The 20,898-nt window shown below is 43.4% G+C and overlaps 2 protein-coding genes across 2 annotated transcripts in view; both read right to left on the bottom strand.

Annotated features, from left to right (window-relative positions):
* Positions 1-17,585, bottom strand: part of LOC139759811 (cell adhesion molecule Dscam1-like) — a 167,038-nt gene extending 149,453 nt beyond the window's left edge. The window contains exons 1-3 of the mRNA XM_071682291.1: positions 17,449-17,585; positions 10,532-10,694; positions 3,111-3,238 (exon numbers count right to left, since the gene is read on the bottom strand). Of these exons, the coding sequence (XP_071538392.1) occupies positions 3,111-3,238; positions 10,532-10,694; positions 17,449-17,452 (295 nt within the window). The 5' untranslated portion in view covers positions 17,453-17,585. The remainder of the gene's footprint in view (positions 1-3,110; positions 3,239-10,531; positions 10,695-17,448) is intronic.
* A 677-nt stretch (positions 17,586-18,262) lies between these two features.
* Positions 18,263-20,898, bottom strand: part of LOC139759720 (cell adhesion molecule Dscam1-like) — a 206,320-nt gene continuing 203,684 nt past the window's right edge. The window contains exons 12-13 of the mRNA XM_071682115.1: positions 20,105-20,348; positions 18,263-18,354 (exon numbers count right to left, since the gene is read on the bottom strand). Of these exons, the coding sequence (XP_071538216.1) occupies positions 18,263-18,354; positions 20,105-20,348 (336 nt within the window). The remainder of the gene's footprint in view (positions 18,355-20,104; positions 20,349-20,898) is intronic.

Here is a 20,898-nt window from a genome sequence, read left to right on the forward strand (position 1 = left end):
CGCTTCACATGCCCTGCTTCAATCCACTGACAGCACGTCAACCCCGGTATACCACATCGCTCCAATTCACTCTATTCCTTGCCCTCCTTTCACCCTCATGCATGTTCAGGCCCCGATCACACAAAATCTTTTTCACTCCATCTTTCCACCTTCAATTTGGTCTCCCTCTTCTCCTTGTTCCCTCCACCTCCGACACATATATCCTCTTGGTCAATCTTTCCTCACTCATCCTCTCCATGTGCCCAAACCACTTCAAAACACCCTCTTCTGCTCTCTCAACCACGCTCTTTTGATTTCCACACATCTCTCTTACCCTTACGTTACTCACTCGATCAAACCACCTCACACCACACATTGTCCTCAAACATCTCATTTCCAGCACATCCATCCTCCTGCGCACAACTCTATCCATAGCCCACGCCTCGCAACCATACAACATTGTTGGAACCACTATTCCTTCAAACATACCCATTTTTGCTTTCCGAGATAATGTTCTCGACTTCCACACATTCTTCAAGGCCCCCAGGATTTTCGCCCCCTCCCCCACCCTATGATCCACTTCCGCTTCCATGGTTCCATCCGCTGCCAGATCCACTCCCAGATATCTAAAACACTTCACTTCCTCCAGTTTTTCTCCATTCAAACTCACCTCCCAATTGACTTGACCCTCAACCCTACTATACCTAATAACCTTGCTCTTATTCACATTTACTCTTAACTTTCTTCTTCCACACACTTTTCCAAACTCAGTCACCAGCTTCTGCAGTTTCTCACATGAATCAGCCACCAGCGCTGTATCATCAGCGAACAACAACTGACTCACTTCCCAAGCTCTCTCATCCCCAACAGACTTCATACTTGCCCCTCTTTCCAAAACTCTTGCATTTACCTCCCTAACAACCCCATCCATAAACAAATTATATATATATATATATATATATATATATATATATATATATATATATATATATATATATATATATATATATATATATATATATATTCCTATGAGTCCACGGGGAAAATGAAACACGAAAAGTTTCCAAGTGCACTTTCGTGTTTTATTACACGATTATTACACGAAAGTGCACTAGGGAACTTTTCGTGTTTCATTTTCCCCGTGGACTCATAGGAATATCTTGATCACGCGCAAAATTGTGATCCTTTCCAATATATATATATATATATATATATATATATATATATATATATATATATATATATATATATATATATATATATATATATATATATATACATATATATATTTCATTTATTATACTTTGTCGCTGTCTCCCGCGTTAGCAAGGTAGCGCAAGGAAACAGACGAAAGAATGGCACAAAACACCCACATACACATGTATATACATACACGTCCACACACAGCACATATACATATATATACACACACAGACATATACATATATACACATGTACATAATTCATACTGTCTGCCTTTATTCATTCTCGTCGCCACCTCGCCACACATGAAATGACAACCCCCTCCCCCAGCATGTGCGCGAGGTAGCGCTAGGAAAAGACAACAAAGGCCACATTCGTTCACACTCAGTCTCTAACTGTCATGTATAATGCACCGAACCACAGCTCCCTTTCCACATTCAGGCCCAACAAAACTTTCCATGGTTTACCCCAGACGCTTCACATGCCTTGGTTCAATCCATTGACAGCACATCGACCCTGGTATACCACATCGTTCCAATTCACTCTATTCCTTGCACGCCTTTCACCCTCCTGCATGTTCAGGCCCCGATCACTCAAAATCTTTTTCACTCCATCTTTCCACCTTCAATTTGGTCTCCCACTTCTCGTTCCCTCCACCTCTGACACATATATCCTCTTTGTCAATCTTTCCTTACTCATTCTCTCCATGTAACCAAACCATTTCAACACACCCTCTTCTGCTCTCTCAACCACACTCTTTTTATTACCACGCATCTCTCTTACCCTTACATTACTTACTCGATCAAATCACCTCACACCACATATTGTCCTCAAACATCTCATTTCCAGCACATCCACCCTCCTCCGCACAACTCTATCTGTAGCCCACGCCTCGCAACCATATAACATTGTTGGAACCACTATTCCTTCAAACATACCCATTTTTGCTTTCCAAGATAATGTTCTCGACTTCCACACATTTTTCAACGCTGCCAGAACTTTCGCCCCCTCCCCCAACCTATGATTCACTTCCACTTCCATGGTTCCATCCGCTGCCAAATCCACTCACAGATATCTAAAACACTTCACTTCCTCCAGTCTTTCTCAATTCAAACTTACCCTCCCAATTGACTTGTCCCTCAACTTTACTGTATCTAGTAACCTTCCTCTTATTCTCATTTACTCTCAGCTTTCTTCTTTCACACACTTTACCAAACTCTTTCACCAGCTTCTGCAGTTTCTCACCCGAATCAGCCACCAGCGCTGTATCATCGGCGAACAACAAATGACTCACTTCCCAAGCTCTCCCATCCACAACAGACTGCGTACTTGCCCCTCTTTCCAAAACTCTTGCATTCACCTCCCTAACAACCCCATCCATAAACAAATTAAACAACCATGGAGACATCACGCACCCCTGCCGCAAACCTACCTTCACTGAGAACCAATCACTTTCCTCTCTTCCTACACGTACACATGCCTTACATCCTCTATTAAAACTGGAAGTAATCAAACAACCGAATACATTTTCCAATTGTCAGGCAAATTCTCTTGTAGCATGCACATGATTTACAATGCGATGTGTAAAGATGAAAGTGAATGATCTAAGAATGAGAAGTGTAGGTCAAAGAACGCCGTTGGCAACAAATGAAGGGTAAGGGTCATGTTTATGAGAGGTGAGCGTAACAGCAGATCTCTGGCAACATGTGAGAGCTGAGAGGGCAGAGCTGTCCTTTGAGGTTAAGGTCAGAGCAGATATTTGACAAGCGAGAGGTGAGGAGCATAGTAGACCTTTAGCAAGAAGTGAGAGGTGAGGGGCATAGCAGATAGTGGGTGGAAGGTGAGGGGCAAGTAGGTCTTTGATAGTGAGTGAGAAATGAGACACATAGCAAGTCTTTGACATGTGAGAGGTGAGGGGCATAGCAGACCTTTCACAATGAGCTGGACGTTCTGGTTGTCGGAGCCGACGGCGTTGGTGGCTATACAGGTGTAGGTGCCAGCATCCTCCTCCCGCAGTGAGGTGAAGAGCAGTACGCTGGTGTACTCGTCCAGGGACCTGCCCAAGATACAGACTGTGGTCACCTTACTGAGGCATCTCTGACTGACGCTGGCTGGCTTTCTGTACTGACTGACTATGTGTTCAGTATGCTGACGCCATACACCACACTACATGACGCACGTTAGTAACACAGTCAGTAAGCTGACTCCAAGTTATGTTGATACTGAACTGTTTTACTTCACAGGTTCATAACATCAACCAAATAAAGTTTCTGAATACACCGCCTCACTTTTGTGACTCACTGTATTATTCTCTGTGGTGACTCGCGACGCTACTCATTTTAGTGACTGACTACACTCTTCACTGTAGCGACGCACTACTCTACTCAGTGTAGTGATTCACCACACTACATATTGCAGTGACTCATTACTCTGCTCAGTGGAGTGACCCACTATACTGCATTCTGTAGTGACTCACTGTACTCACAGTGGTGACTCAGATTAAGCCTAAAAGTGGAAAAGTTGCCAGATGTGACTTCCTACACTGCTTATAATACTTGTAGTGTTTGACTTGCTACTGTAAATGATACACTGTCCTGACACAGTCCTCTCAGTGTGTGTACTGACTTAATACGTCAGTTGATCCTAGTGACTGACCAATTAGACTGACTCATTGGAATAAGATATATAACTTACTGCAGTGACTGGTTTCCAGAACTAATGCATCTATCTCAATTATTACATCAACCTATGTAACTTACATAAATCATTATGATGTATGAGTTATTCAAACTTCCCACCATACTGATTGACTTACTGTACTTACCTGATGAACTTGTTATACTGACAGACTTGCCACAGAGACGATATTCATGAGCTGGTTTACCATACTGATCACCCTTCACCGGATGACTGAATGTCTCTATACAATAGCTCATCACAGCAAATGACTTTCAAACGGAATCATCACCCACCAGTGGTGGACTCGTTGGACTGAGTATAACTTGACTTTCTCCTCCATCTTCCCAACGAAATAAAGCGACGGTTGTGAGAAAGATAAAACGGAAGGAAATCATGCTGTAAAAACCTGCCAGAGAAGATGTTCAGTATGAAACAACGTTGGTGATAGTCTACATCAAAAATTCTCTCTCTCTCTCTCTCTCTCTCTCTCTCTCTCTCTCTCTCTCTCTCTCTCTCTCTCTCTCTCTCTCTCTCTGAAATGCTTTTTTCTGACCATAAGTATGTCATGACCTCTTCGTGTAAGGAGAGCTAGAATGCCATTATCTTTGTTAGCTTCGCTGCGACAACTTATGTCCATATGGATCCAGTGGATGACCGTGAGATGTGTTGTGTGCTGGTCACTCCACGTTGTCAGTACCATGAAAACACAGTTGCAGTCCCAGGAGGCTGCTCTAGCCATTATACATCGGAGAATGGACAGCCAGCAGCGTAAGTGGTGTACTACACTCTTCAACTCAGCCTCCGCCACTGCCAACCACAACTGGAGCTTCTGGGCCTTCCAACATGTGCCACCGCCAGAAGAATAACCTGCATGTAGGGGGCGGGGGAACTGTATGAACAGACACTGCAAAGACCTTCAGTGACATCATGGCTCGTATCCAGCACCAAGACACTGAAAGGAATCCAACAGTGTCGGTTCTCTAAGATGACGGCACTGATCACTGCGTGGCTGAACGAGTCTCCCTACATCCGCCACATGGAGGAGGGGGAACCTGTCAACCAGTTCGTAGGACTGCAAAGACTTGAAGGTTTTACAGCTGAGGTTGAACAGGCTGCCATCGACTCTGCTCTCAGCACGTCAGCTGGGGTGACCACCAGAAAACAGAAACAGAAACTGGTGAACTAGACCATGAATGAAGCAGGGATGAATACGGCGCCTTACGAAGGAGTGAGTGGTCCCCAGGGCAGTGGAATCAGTGAACATCCCTATCGCTCATATCTTTAACCATGAGTTGGAGCTGGCCATCCTAAATTTACGTAAGAAGGAATAGCACAACATAAAGTTCGACTCCACATCGCGTGAGGTGTTCATGTTTTATCACGACTCTCTCAATAGAGTGAGAGAACTGGAGAGAGTTCCAGCCGTGCTAGAGGAGGACCTAACACACATCGGTGGGATTCCTCAAATTCGTTCAATGGCCAGTCAACTCAAGGCTCTGAAGGCTCGCATCACAAACTACAACACAGCCTGTGCCCACAAAGAAGACGTCGCTGCCTCCTGCTCCAAGATGGATACTAACAAAGTGAATTCTATTATGGATATCGTCTGTGTGATTAGTTATCTCAATGAATCCTTCTAGACTCATGGATATTGTCCCATATGTGGGGGTCTCCAGCACTGTCACCAAGAATGAGGTCCAGCCTCGGTAACAGTGTGTCTTCTCTGACTACTAGGAAGGAATTCAAGGGAGTAGTTCTTTTGTGGTGAGGTGAAGACACAGCTGATCAAACTCCACTTGGAACTGCTGGATCGTACAGAGACTTGATTCACCCTCCAACAGCAGCCATCACTGTCTGCCTTCACTGTCCTCAGGTACAGACAGTTGGTCACACAACCATAAGGAGTTGACCATCTGAGGGAGGAGATCCATCCAGTGATTCGTTCACTGCTTCACTCAGCTGCTAACAGATGATGAGGAGGTAGAGACTGATTCAAGGGAAAGAACGTCTTTTAAAGAGAACATAAACAACCTGAGAGCTTCACCAACGAAGAGTATGTTCAGAAACTTGATGCTCCTCTTTCCATACGATGTGCAGAACATCCTCTCTGTATATTAATATAATGGTTGTAATATCCATGAACAGAGCCATAGTGGAGAGAGAGCTTTGAAGAATCCGACTCGAACCTTGTTGAGAAATGACTGACACTCTGAACAACCTAATGAGCACAGATATCAAATGACGTAACCTGTTGAATTCTAAGCCAAAGTAGACGATGCTGCACTAACCAGACCTAAGGTGCAGGGCAAGCACCACGACAGGAAACTACTGCTACCACAAAGGACAAAAAATATATCAAAATTACTGTAATATAGATCATCTGGGGAGTGATGAGCAGTATTACCATATAACGTGTTTGATTTCATCACAAGATTATCGTATGATCAAGCTCAGAGAATCCCACCCACGAGGGAAAGAAATCAGAGGAGGTAAACAAACACGTCGGGGCAAACAGGTATCACAAGTCACTGTCATCATTGGCGAGTGAATCCCCGACGTCTGTCTCCCATCCTGATACACAACTTAACTAGAATCACCAAAGACAACACCATTATACTCAGCATAAATAGAATCCCCGAAGCTAACGCCATTACGCACAGTATGACTAGAATCCCCAGACACAACTCCATTTTTAAGGAGCATATTTAGAATTTCCGAAGCCAACATCATCTTACAAAGTAAAGCTGGAACACCCTAAATCAACATCATTTTACTCGGTATAACTAGAACAAATAACAGGTATTAAAACATAAACAGATGAAGTAAACCACTGAGAACACAAGGAAAGCCCATGGAAAACAGAAAATGAAGCATAAATTTAGCTGAAATAAATTATGTTAAGAACAAGGAACACAAGGGCCTTGCTGCCTCCCCCCGTCCCCTCCAAACACACACACACACACACACACACACACACACACACCACAAACCATACGGGAGGATGAGGAAGAATTAGTAGCAAAAAGATAACCTACTCAGACGCTTTCCACATATCAAGCAGCGAGAAAAATGCGTATATACTTTCAAATAGCAACAAAATCTTACGTGTTAACACAGATGAAGCAAACATGAATGGTGCACACACTGTAGGCAACATGAGAACACTTAAGAACCTAGTAATCTTTGTCTCTCATATTTTCGCCAGAAACATCACTCAGTAAACCCCAAGCGTTCTCCAAGATCCCATTTTCTCTGATGTTCCGCGACTTTCAAGTGTTACCTTACCACTTGTCATTTTACACCGTGAGAAAACCAAATCAACAGTTACCCTTTTAAGGATGGTGACGTATGGTCACATGGCGAGTGTTGATGGACAGTTTGAATTATTCTTTTCAATCTTGTGATCTGTGCGACGACAGAAGATTTAGTTCCTTTGCGTAAATGACTTGAAGGATATATCGTCTACTGAGGCTGGTGTGCAAAAGCTGGAATGTGTCTTATTTTCCACGATTTCTTGTTTGGTTGGGTTGTTCTGATGTGCACTTTGTATGTGTCTTGATGGCGTCTTGTTGTGGGCATATAGTCACAGGTCTGGATAATATTGTAACAGTTACGTCAATGAAACCTTCAGATTGCTGAAGTGTACAACCTTCAGCGGGAGAACTGAACTTGATAAATCACATTTGAACATGTTAATGGATCAATGTTTTAAATTTGGGTGATTTTCGTCTGATGGTTACCTTTTTTTTCTTAAGATATTATCCAATTTAGTCCGTCAATAATATTGCAATATTAAACATTGATCTTTACCATCTCTTTCAAAATCCTTCCATCTGTTTTCCATGCTGGGCTCATGTGATTTTGTCAAGTATTTTGAAGACAACGAAGTTTTATGATTTCCTGTTCGATGGTTTAGAGAGGAAGGTGCTGGATCTGTTGTTGATCTACATTTTACTGTGAAAGTAACGTCGTCATGAGAGTCCAGTCAGGTTAAAGTAACAGTAAGCGAGTCGTATTTAGGCTTAACAACACTAGTTTTATACCTTCGTAGGACGTACGTTGTCCCCTTACCTCCTCACATGTTACAGTGTCGTAATATATACTTACAACATATTCATCATCTGTTGTTGATGCTCAGCCTGTAAGTACGTTCTTTAGGTAAAAATCCTCAGGTTCTTGAGGTGTTCCTTAATCTTCTAGACAAACAAAATATCATCGTAGGTGGGATCAGATCACTCAGCATTTCTGCTAAATCTTTATTTTTCTTGATAATTCTCACATAACCTGCTGAGCCATACTTCATGCTTTACTGATGAACGCTTTATTCTTCCGTCTACTGAGTCCCGTTAACTGATTTCCTCACAATAGACGTACAGAGGCTTTTATGACAGTGCGTCCCTTCTGGTTTCATTGTGATCTCTTCACTGACCATCTACTCAAATTCAGGCACTTCATGATAACGTATCTCAAAGGAGACAGTATGCTTGATTTCCATGTGCTAACTGTTGTATGTGAATGAGAGATTCATTAATGGTTATGTAGCGAGCTATGTGGTATACTGCTGCAGGAAGATGTCCTGCACACATTTTTAAAATTTACACTCCTACAATTCTCTTGATTATTATGAATCCAGATTTTCCGGGTCCAAGAAGAGCTTATCTTATTGCCTCTTTGCAACATCCTGATTGAACCGACATTTTCAATTAAAAGTTTACTTACTTCATTTGTTTTCTTCGGAAGGCTATAACGCATAAATGATTCTGATATTTATTCCAACTGTCACTTGTTCTATTTTGTATTGTTTGAACGACCTATTCCCACCAACATTTTCTGAAATATTAGGATAAATCTTACCACCAGATCAAGATCTTCTCCTCGTCTATCTTTTCTTCCATTCATCGCCATTACGTATCCTCAAGAATCAAACTTGACGTTCACCCTTTGGTTTGTTTCGTCTCCAGAATCCCAGCAATATCTAGTGTAACGGTCCACGTGTGGCGCGAATCTCGAGTTCACTGCTATTAGCCATCAGTCCATCCGCTTTTGTACATGAATCTTGTATTCTTGTTCTTCCAATGTTTGTCATTCCTGCTCCCTCTGCATTATTTGTGAGGCTGGCCCCCCGCTGGGTCCCTCTCGTTGTTCCCTGTTCGTTCTTCCTGTTCATTGCCTCCCTCGTTTACTCGCTCTTCCGTTGGTTCATTGTCTCTCATGAAAACAGGAAACACCTTCCTTAGCTTGGCACTTCCTGCCTACTTAATACTCCGTCCTGAGGGTAATCTTTCTTGGGTTTTCCTAACTGTTTATCTCATTCGCTGGCCACTCTTACTTCTCGTCGCAAAATCTTATCTTGGGGATGATCTTGATCCTCATTGCTCCACGCTTTGGTTGTTGATGCCTTGGCCTTGCTGCCCCACTAATCACTAGTGTATCTACTGCAGAGGTGTGGACGACAGGGTACGACAAAGACGCAAGGACACAGATCAACATCATCTCTTCCAGAATTCCAGAATTCATGATTTTGCCAATTGTCGTGTGGGAAGGGAACCCCAGCTCCTGTGTCCCACTGGTGTTGGCAACCAGCTTGATACTGTGATATCATGTGGCTAAAAGAATTGCTACACGCCTGCCTCAAAACTAAGATATATATATATATATATATATATATATATATATATATATATATATATATATATATATATATATATATATATGTTGGAAAGGATCACAATTTTGCGAGTGATCAAGTATATTCCCATGAGTCAACGGGGAAAATGAAACGCGTCCCAGGTTTTTCCAGTTCAAACTTACCACCCAGCTAACATGTCTCTTTACACTGCTACAGCTAATTACCTTGCTCTTATTCACATATACTCTCAACATTCTTCTTCATGCACTCTCCCAGTTTCAGGCACAAGCCTATCTAGTTTCTTAATCGAATCTGCCACCAGCACCGTGTCATCAGCAAAGCACTAACCCTCCATCCCCAACAGACTGCATACTCGTCCCTCTCTCCAAGACCCGTACATTCACCTCTCTTACCACCCCATCCATAAACAAATCATACAGTCATGGTGACATCATGCACCCATATCGCAAGCCATCTTCACTTTGAACCACTCGCCTTCTTCTCTACCTACTCACAACTTATATCTTACTCTTTTCTTAAAGACTCCTCGCTGCAGAATTCTCATAGCTTTCCTCTCACACCACATATTCGAAATGCCTTACACAAAGCATCTCTATCAACCTTATCATATTCTGTCTCCAGATCTAAACAAATCTTATTTCTACATTCACAAGGACAAAAGTAGTGACATTTTTTTGTGTATTTTTTTTTTTTTTGACGAATCAGAAATCAAAACGTAATTTTGGGAAAAGTTAAAGGTTCCATTGCGTATTAGAAGAATTAATTAGATTAAAGACGACTCGTAGAGCCCAGCCGAGAAAAATGCCATTGATCCCTGGAAATGGTGAGATGGGGAAAATATGTGACGGAGGTAATGGGTTGTAGAAGCCCTGGTAAGGAATGGAACTTCTCTGACAGTAATGCTGGGCCGTAGAGATGGCGAGCGGGAGGTAAGATGAATGTCCAAGGTACACTGAGGAAAGATTGAAGTTAATCGATCAAGCTTGACATCCGTGGGGATGGTGGAGGAGCAGGACCTACCTGACGGAGATAGTGGGCCCCAGGGAGATTGGACGGCCATCATGGGTCCAGCTGAAGGACAGGGGGAGGTCGCCACGCACTACCACACACAGGATACGAGCGCGGGACTTGACAGGGAAATCTGTTCCCAGCAATATCATCCGCTTATCTACGACAGGCGGCACTGTAGGAAGAATAGCAAGATACACCGGGAATACATACAGTGGTGTACACACGGAGGACTGAGGAAAATGCATGGAATATTTTCATAGTATACAGTTATTCTCTTTGTTATATACCAATTTGACAAGGATAACAACACACAGCGAATAAGCTGATTCAAGAAGGAAAACAAGCTTAGGTAGCACACTGGTCATCATTGTATCATAAAAACTTGAATTTGACACACACACACACACACACACACACACACACACACACACACACAAACACACAGGCGATGGCGATGCTGTATCCACAAGGGCGGGCTGGCGCTGGGAATGTATGCATATACAGTGTATATATGTGTATGTGCATGTATGTGCCTATACTTATGTACCGTACATGTGTATGTGAGCGGATGTGTCGTTCTTCGTCTGTTTCCTGGCGCAACCTCGGTAATGCGGGAAACGATGGTCAAGCATGATAATAATATATATATTTCTTTTATTTTCCTTTGTCGCTGTCTCCCGCGTTTGCGAGGTAGCGCAAGGAAACAGACGAAAGAAATGGCCCAACTCACCCCCATACACATGTATATACATACACGTCCACACACGCAAATATACATACCTATACATCTCAATGTACACATATATATACACACACAGACATATACATATATACACATATACATAATTCATACTGTCTGCCTTTACTTATTCTCATCGCCACCTCGCCACGTATGGAGTAACATCCCCCTCCCCCCTCATGTGTGGAGGTAGCGCTAGGAAAAGACAACAAAGGCCACATTCGTTCACACTCAGTCTTTAGCTGTGATGTAATAATGCCCGAAACCACAGCTCCCTCTCCACATCCAGGCCCCACAGAACTTTCCATGGTGTACCCCAGACGCTTCACATGCCCTGATTCAATCCATTGACAGCACGTCGACCCCGGTATACCACATCGATCCAATTCACTCTATTCCTTGACCGCCTTTCACCCTCCTGCATGTTCAGGCCCCGATCACTCAAAATCTTTTTCACTCCATCTTTCCACCTCCAATTTGGTCTTCCACTTCTTCTCGTTCCCTCCACCTCCGACACATATATCCTTTTGGTCAATCTTTCCTCACTCATTCTCTCCATGTGCCCAAACCATTTCAAAACACCCTCTTCTGCTCTCTCAACCACGCTCTTTTTATTTCCACACATCTCTCTTACCCTTACATTACTTACTCGATCAAACCACCTCACACCACATATTGTCCTCAAACATCTCATTTCCAGCACATCCATCCTCCTGCGCACATCTCTATCCATAGCCCACGCCTCGCAACCATACAACATTGTTGGAACCACTATTCCTTCAAACATACCCATTTTTGCTTTCCGAGATAATGTTCTCGACTTCCAAACATTCTTCAAGGCTCCCCAGTATTTTCGCCCCCTCCCCCACCCTATGATCCACTTCCGCTTCCATGGTTCCATCCGCTGCCAGATCCACTCCCAGATATCTAAAACACTTTACTTTCTCCAGTTTTTCTCCATTCAAACTTACCTCCCAATTGACTTGACCCTCAACCCTACTGTACCTAATAACCTTGCTCTTATTCACATTTACTCTTAACTTTCTTCTTTCACACACTTTACCAAACTCAGTCACCAGCTTCTGCGGTTTCTCACATGAATCAGCCACCAGCACTGTATCATCAGCGAACAACAACTGACTCATTTCCCAAGCTCTCTCATCCCCAACAGACTGCATGCTTGCCCCTCTTTCCAAAACTCTTGCATTCACCACCCTGACAATCCCATCCATAAACAAATTAAACAACCATGGAGACATCACACACCCCTGCCGCAAACCTACATTCACTGAGAACCAATCACTTTCCTCTCTTCCTACACGTACACATGCCTCACATCCTCGATAAAAACTTTTCACTGCTTCTAACAACTTACCTCCCACACCATATATTCTTAGTACCTTCCACAAGAGCATCTCTATCAACTCTGTCATATGCCTTCTCCAGATCCACAAATGCTACAAACAAATCCATAATAATGATAATAATAATAATAACATATATATATATATATATATATATATATATATATATATATATATATATATATATATATATATATATATATATATATGGGGATAGGGGAGAAAGAATACTTCCCACGTATTCCCTGCGTGTCGTAGAAGGCGACTAAAAGGGAAGGGAGCGGGTGGCTGGAAATCCTCCCCTCTCGTTTTTTTTTTTTTCAATTTTCCAAAGGAAGGAACAGAGAAGGGGGGCCAGGTGAGGATATTTCCTCAAAGGCCCAGTCCTCTGTTTTTAACGCTACCTCGCTAACGCGGGAAATGGCAAATAGTATGAAAAGAAAAAGAAGAATATATATATATATATATATATATATATATATATATATATATATATATATATATATATATATATATATATATATATATATATATATATTATCCCTGGGGATAGGGGATTAAGAATACTTCCCACGTATTCCCTGCGTGTCGTAGAAGGCGACTAAAAGGGGAGGGAGCGGGGGGCTGGAAATCCTCCCCTCTCATTTTTTTTTTTAAATTTTCCAAAAGAAGGAACAGAGGGGGCCAGGTGAGGATATTCCAAAAAAGGCCCAGTCCTCTGTTCCTAACGCTACCTCGCTAACGCGGGAAATGGCGAATAGTTTAAAAGAAAGAAAAAAAATATATATATATATATATATATATATATATATATATATATATATATATATATATATATATATATATATATATGACGTAATGACGTAAAGGGAGTGGGGGAGGAATGGGATGTATTTAGGAAAGCAGTGATGGCTTGCGCAAAAGATGCCTGTGGCATGAGAAAGGTGGGAGGTGGGCAGATTAGAAAGGGTAGCGACTGGTGGTATGAAGAAGTAAGATTATAATTGAAAGAGAAAAGAGGGGCATTTGGACAATTTTTTGCAGGGAAATAGTGCAAATGACTAGGAGATGTATAAAAGAAAGAGGCAAGAGGTCAAGAGAAAGGTGCAAGAGGTGAAAAAGAAGGCAAATGGGAGTTGGGGTGAGAGATTATCATTAAGTTTTAGGGAGAATAAAAAGATGTTTTGGAAGGAAATAAATAAAAGTACGTAAGACAAGAACAAATGGAAACGTCGGTGAAGGGGGCAAATGGGGAGGTAATGATAAGTAGTGCTGAAGTGAGAGGGAGATGGAATGAGTATTTTGAAGGTTTGTTGAGTGTGTTTGATGATAGAATGGCAGATATAGGTTGTTTTGGTCGAGGTGGTGTGCGAAGTGAGAGGGTCAGGGAGAATGATTTCATACAGAGAGAAGAGGTAGTGAAAGCTTTGCGGAAGATGAAAGCCGACAAGGTGGCTGGTTTGGATGGTATTGCTGTGGAATTTATTAAAAAAGGGGATGACTGTGTTGTTGACTGGCTGGTGAGGATATTCAGTGTATGTTGTTCATGGTGAAGTCCCTGCGGATTGGCGGAATGCATGCATAGTGCCATTGTACAAAGGCAAAGGGGATATAGGTGAGTGCTCAGATTACAGAGGAATAAGTTTGTTGAGTATTCCTGGAAAATTATATGGGAGGGTATTGATTGAGATAGTGAAGGCTTGTACAGGGCATCAGATTGGGGAGGAGCAGTGTGGTTTTGGAAGTGGTAGAGGATGTGTGGATTAGGTGCTTGCTTTGAAGAATGTATAGGAGAAATACTTAGAAAAACAGATGGATTTGTATGTAGCATTTGTGGATCTGGAGAAGGCATATGATGGAGTTGACAGAGTTGCTCTGTGGAAGGTATTAAAAGTATATGGTGTGGGAGGTGAGCTGCTAAAAATAATGAAAAGTTTTTATCGAGGATGTAAGGCATGTACACGTGTAGGAAGAGAGGAAAGTGATTGGTTCTCAGTGAATGTAGGTTTGCGGCATGGGTGCGTGATGTCTCCATGGCTGCTTAATTTGTTTATGGATGGGGTTGTTAGGGAGGTGAACGCAAGAGTTTTGAAAAGAGGGGCAAGTATGCAGTCTGTTGTGGATGAGAGAGCTTGGGAAGTGAATCAGCTGTTGTTCGCTGATGATACAGCGCTGGTGGCTGATTCGGTGAGAAACTGCAGAAGCTGGTGACTGAGTTTGGTAAAGTGTGTGAAAGAAGAAAACTGAGAGTAAATGTGAATAGAGCAAGGTTATTAGGTACAGTAGGGTTGAGGGACAAGTCAACTGGGAGGTAAGTTTGAATGGAGAAAAACTGGAAGAAGTGAAGCGTTTTACATGTCTGGGAGTGGATTTGGAAGCGGATGGAACCATGGAAGCGAAAGTGAGTCACAAGGTGGGGGAGGGGGCGAAAGTTCTTGGAACGTTGAAAAGTGTGTGGAAGACGAGAACATTATCTCGAAAAGCAAAAATGGGTATGTTTGAAGGAATAGTGGTTCCAACAATGGTGTTCCCACTCCTAGTGTATGACCTACCCCGAGTGTCCCCTCTCCTAATGTATGATCTACCCCTGGTGTCCCCACTACCATCGTATAACACACCCCTGATGTCCCCACTCCTTGTGTATGACCTGCCTCTGGTGTCCCCACTCCTAGTGTATGACCTACCCCTGGTGTTCCCACTCCTAGTGTATTTTACGCCCCTGGTATTACCACTCCTAGTATATGACTCGGCCCTGATGTCCCTACACCTAATGTATGACCTACCTCTGGTATCCCCACTCCTGTACCCTGATCACTTAGATCTGATAGCTGGGTTGACACAGAGTGTAGCTGCTATCGGTGGACACAAACAGGTGAAGGGTGTGCGTGGAGTAGGGAGTCACTTTAGGTTATCAGTCAACAATGACTGGCCTCCGCGGGAACATCTCCGGCCAGAGGGTGGCGACTCGGCATCAGTCAGGCTGCTGTGGTAGCCTATTCTACTTTTCATTGCCATCTATTCGTTTACTTATAGTTAGACAGATCAAGGCATTGCCTTATTAAGGATACATTTACAATATTTTTTGATATTTTATGATTATCAGACGTAACTATTGCTGGTTAAGGCTTGAAATATCTGACAATTCTTATAACACTTCTCTGATTCACCCGCCTGCTCTGTAATCCTTACCTAAGTGTACACGACACCCGTCAAGTCTATCACATCATACTATAATGAAAAGGTTTTCATAATATCATCACATTACAGTAAGAAGGTGTAAAGTAAACAACTAAAAACATTTGAATAATGAGGAGTAAGTTGCAGTGTGGCAGACTTTAGCACTTGCCGCTCTAGTTTCCTACCATTTCTTCATTTTCAAATATTTCCTCAGCCAGAAATAAAGCAAAATAAGACGTGGTATAACATTTCGGGAATAGTATTTGACTGATCTTGTATCTTCCGAAATATAGCGACCAGTGCAAAACGCATCGTGGAGAACAAATGTGAAAATATGAAACAGACGATCTGAAAGCGCATGCAATGTGTTGGTGTCAGATGTTAGACCTTTGAACTTCTGGTGTCGAATTTGCCTAATTTTTTTTCTTTGAATCATATAAAATAAAGCCAAACATAAAAGATTTAAAAAAAGATTACGTCAACTGGCAAATAATAATTATCTACAGAATAAAGAAAACTGGCGCTAAGCAATGTTTACAATATTTTCAAGCGTTACTTATCATCGTTTTATAAAACTTTATAATCGACTCTAATTTTCTTTGATAATGGTAAACTTTTTATGCTAATTTCTACCTCTTTAGCTTCGGAAATCATTCCATATTTAAACTGGCTTCTTATATTGAAAGCAATTTACAATTATGAATATAAATGTGTTAAGAAGAGGAGGTGTAGTTTTACCACGCTCCTGAGTGTTTCATTAACCAATCAGCACTCTTAATTCAAACGTTTCTAGACTCCAGCTATCAGATCTGAGTGAACAGGGTATGACCTGCCCTTGGTATCTCCACTCCAAGTGTATGACATACCCCTGGTGTCCCCACTCCTAGTTTATGACCTACCCCTGGTGTCCCCACTGACAGTGTATGACCTACCTCTGATGTCCCTACTCCTAGTGTATGACCTACCTCTGGTGTCCCCACTCCTAGTGAATGACCTGCCATGGTGTCCCCACCCAGTGTATGATCAGTCCTTGATGTCTCCGTTTCTAGTGTATGAATTGCCCCTAGTACCACACTCCCCGGTGACCCCGCTACTAGTGTATGACCTGCCGCTTATGTGTCCGCTTCCAGAGTATAACCCTCTCCTGGTGTCTGTTTCCAACGTAACATCAGTCACTAGTGTTCCCGATCTTAGTGTATGACACACCACCTAGTGTCCCCGATTCAAATGTATGACATGACCTTAGTTTCCCGATTGTAATGTGTGAACCACCCCTTGTGCTCCTGGTTCTAGCTCAAGTGTCCCCGATCCTAGTGTATGACCCATCCCTGGCCAGCAGCAGTACAGCAGGGGGACTGACCCATGATCCTAGTGTATGACCCACTCCTGGCCAGCAGTAGTACAGCAGGGGACTGACCCATGATCCTAGTGTATGACCCACCCCTGGCCAGCAGTAGTACAGCAGGGGGACTGACCCATGATCCTAGTGTATGACCCACCCTGGCCAGCAGCAGTACAGCAGGGGACTGACCCATGATCCTAGTGTATGACCCACCCTTGGCCAGCAGCAGTACAGCAGGGGACTGACCCATGATCCTAGTGTATGACCCACCCCTGGCCAGCAGTAGTACAGCAGAGGGACTGACCCATGACGTTGACCTGAAGGTCTTCCCTGGTGATGTCCTCCCCGGCGGTGGCGACGCAGGTGTATCTTCCTCCGTCAGCCTCCCTGGACACCTGCCGCACCAGCAGAGTCCCGTTGGCCAGCACTTCCTGACGATCCGACACCTGGCAGCACCACCCCTGCAGGGAAGCAGGGAGGTGAGCAGGCTAGGGAGGGAAGTGGCGCTTACATGTAAAAAGGCCAGGAAGGGAGAAGCAGAGCAAAGAGACTTGGAGGGAAGCAAATGTAGGGAGGGAGGAGGGAAGCAGAGGCAGGGAGAGAGCAGGGTAGTGAGAAAAATAAGGCAGGAAGTGAGGCATAGCAGGAAGGCAGGCAGAGAAATGTATAAAGAGAACATGAAATTGAAAGGAGGAAGGTCAGGGAGCAGAGCAGGTAAGATGGTAGAGGGCGGAGGTGAGGACAAGGACGAGTAGAGAAGCAGGGCAGGGAGGACAAAAGAACAGGGAGAGAAGTTGACTAAGGAAAGAAACAAGTTAGGAAATAGAACAATAATAGAAAGGGAAGCAAGGCAGAGAGAATCAGGAAAGGGAGAGAGGAAGATCTGGGAGGTAGATAGATGAGCTTCTTTCTCTGGACACAAGCAAGGCACATGGTCCTAATGGCAACTATCCCCGGGTACTGAAAGAGTGTGCCTCTGAACTTCCACCTGTGATTGTTCATCTGTTCCGTTTCTATTTAAAAAATAAAAGTTTTCCTTCTCCTTGGAAGCATACGTTGATACATCCCATCCCTAAGAAGGGTGACTGTTCTGACCCATCTAACTATTGTCCTATTCCTTAGACATTTCTAAAGTCTTTGAATCCGTCCTCAGCTCTCATATCCTTAGACACCTGGAACCTCACGGTCTTCTTTCTGGTCACCAGTATGGCTTCCGTAGGGCAAGATCCACTGGTGATATTTTCTGCCTATCTCATTAATATCTAGTCATCATACCTTAAAGATTTTGGAGAGTCGTGTGTAGTTTCTCTTGAAATATCCAACGCTTTTGACACCGTGTGGCATTGGGGTCTCATCTCTAAGCTCCCTTATCTGGCTTCCCTTTCTCACTTTGCTCCTTTAGCTTCTTCTCCGGCCGAGCTATCTCTGTACTTGTTGATGGAACAGCCTCCTCCTTTTTTCTCCATCAACAGCAGTGTCCTTCAAAGTTCTGTCCTGTACACTACACCTTTTCTCTTTTTTTCAACGATTCTTCTCCACAAATAATCTGATGCAATCATATGCAGACGACTCACACTGCATTCATTCACATCCATCATTTCTGCTCCTTTTTTTCTCACTCCATCTGCATCTCCTCTTGACACAACTTCTTCATGCAGACTTGGGTAGACGAAATCTAGTTAAGTTTGATGCCTCTAAGACCCAGTTTATATCCATCCGTCTATCGAAAACTTTTCACAAGTCTCGTCTCTCCATGTCTGCTCCTTTTTCTCTCACTCTATCTGCATCTCCTCTTGACACAACTTCTTCATGCAGACTTGGGTAGACGAAATCTAGTTAAGTTTGATGCCTCTAAGACCCAGTTTATATCCATCCGTCTATCGAAAACTTTTCACAAGTCTCGTCTCTCCATTGATGATGATTCTGTAATTCCACCTCTTGAATCAATGAGCATATTTGTTATTGCTGTAACATCCACTCTTACTTGGAAACCCCACATAACGGGAGCAGCTAAGTCTGCCTCTAAGAAACTGGGTATCGTGTTTAGATGTCGAAACTTCTTTTCTTCTGAACAGTTGCTTCGTTTATACAAAGGATTGATTCGTCAGTATATGGAGTATTGTTCTCACATCTGCGGTGGTTCTAGCTCTGTATCCTTACTTGACAGAGTTGAGTCGAAAGCGGTCCGACTTAAAAACTGTCCCAGGCTAACATCCAAACTTGACCCCCTTCCCTCACGCAGCATTGTTGGTTCACTTTCTCCTTTCTATAGGTATTACTTTGGTTTTTACTCCGGAGAGCGGGCTGCTTGTGTACCTCTACTGCTTGTTATACCACGCAATACTCGGCAATCTGGTGTTTCACATGATTCCTGTGTGGCCATCGGCAACTCCAGGGTGGGCCGTTTTGATACCTGCTTTTTCCCTTCTCGTCGAAGCTTTGGAACTCTATACCTTTTCATGTCTTTCCCGATAACTATGACCTGGCACATATTATAAGACAGTTTTCTCACTTCCTCCAGAATTAGTAAATACTTTCCCTTATCTTTTCTTTTCCCTTTCATAATTCGCCCTATATATCATTCAAGGCCCAGCTTGATGTGGAGTTGTGTCATTGACTAGAGCCTTAGACATGAAAAAAGAGCAGAGAGGCAGATGTAGAAATAAGTTAGGGAGGGAATCATTGTCGGAAAATGGGGAGAAGCAGGACAGGGAAATAGGGAGAGAAGTAGAGGAAAGAGGCAGGAGAAAAAGTAGGGTGAGAAACAGGCGGAGTGACATTAAGAAATCACTAGTCCTCACTGTCTCTTGCAGGAGATAAAGAAGACATTATCAATCTCACGGAACTTGTCATTGTATTGATGATTAGTGGCTTTATGAGGTGCGACAACACAGGCCCAGCAGGGATGGTGCACTGCGGGACAATTAGACTGAGTGAGTGGGTGAGGTGTGACTACGTACCGTTCTTCTCCCAGTGGGTAGAGTCAATAGGGAAGCCCGCAACGACACAGTTGAAGGTCGCCGTCCTGCCCGCCACCACGCTCTGCGGCCGCATGGGGAGGATGGTGGGCGGACCACGCACGTTGAGCCTCCCAGTGTGCTCCACCCTCCCTGCACGGTTCTCCGCCAGGCACTTCCACTGGCCGCCGTCCTCCACCCTCACGCTGCTGATGTTCAGGCGACTCACCACCTGCTCCCCTGACGCCTGCGACGCGGCAAGATTCAGCCACATTAACACTCGCGCTGACTTATCACCCTCTCTCTCTCTCTCTCTCTCTCTCTCTCTCTCTCTCTCTCTCTCTCTCTCTCTCTCTCTCTCTCTCTCTATCTATCTATCTCTCTATCCCAGGTTTAGGCCATCGACAACACGTCGCCCACCGTAGCCGACAGCAATCCAATTCATTCTATCCCATGCACGCCTCTCAACTTCCTAAATGTTTAGGGTCCATTATCTCAATGGTTTCTTTACTTCATCCTTCTGTTTCCTTTCTCTTCTCCACTTCTTTCCTCTTCCCTTCGCATGTGATGCATAAATCCTTGTATTATTTCTACATTCATCCTCTCTTTATGACTAAACTATTTCACCACTCGTAGGTTAGCTTTCTCAGCTAGACTAAATTCACTAACTCACCTTTATTATACTGTCATTCCTTGGACGATCTACATCCACCTCACACCACATATATTTGCCTCAATTATCATATGTCCAGCAAGTCCAACCCCTTCCGTTCTTTTGCATTTAGAACTTCAATATA

Source organism: Panulirus ornatus, chromosome 34, assembly GCF_036320965.1.
Source record: "Panulirus ornatus isolate Po-2019 chromosome 34, ASM3632096v1, whole genome shotgun sequence".
Lineage (NCBI taxonomy): Eukaryota > Metazoa > Arthropoda > Malacostraca > Decapoda > Palinuridae > Panulirus > Panulirus ornatus.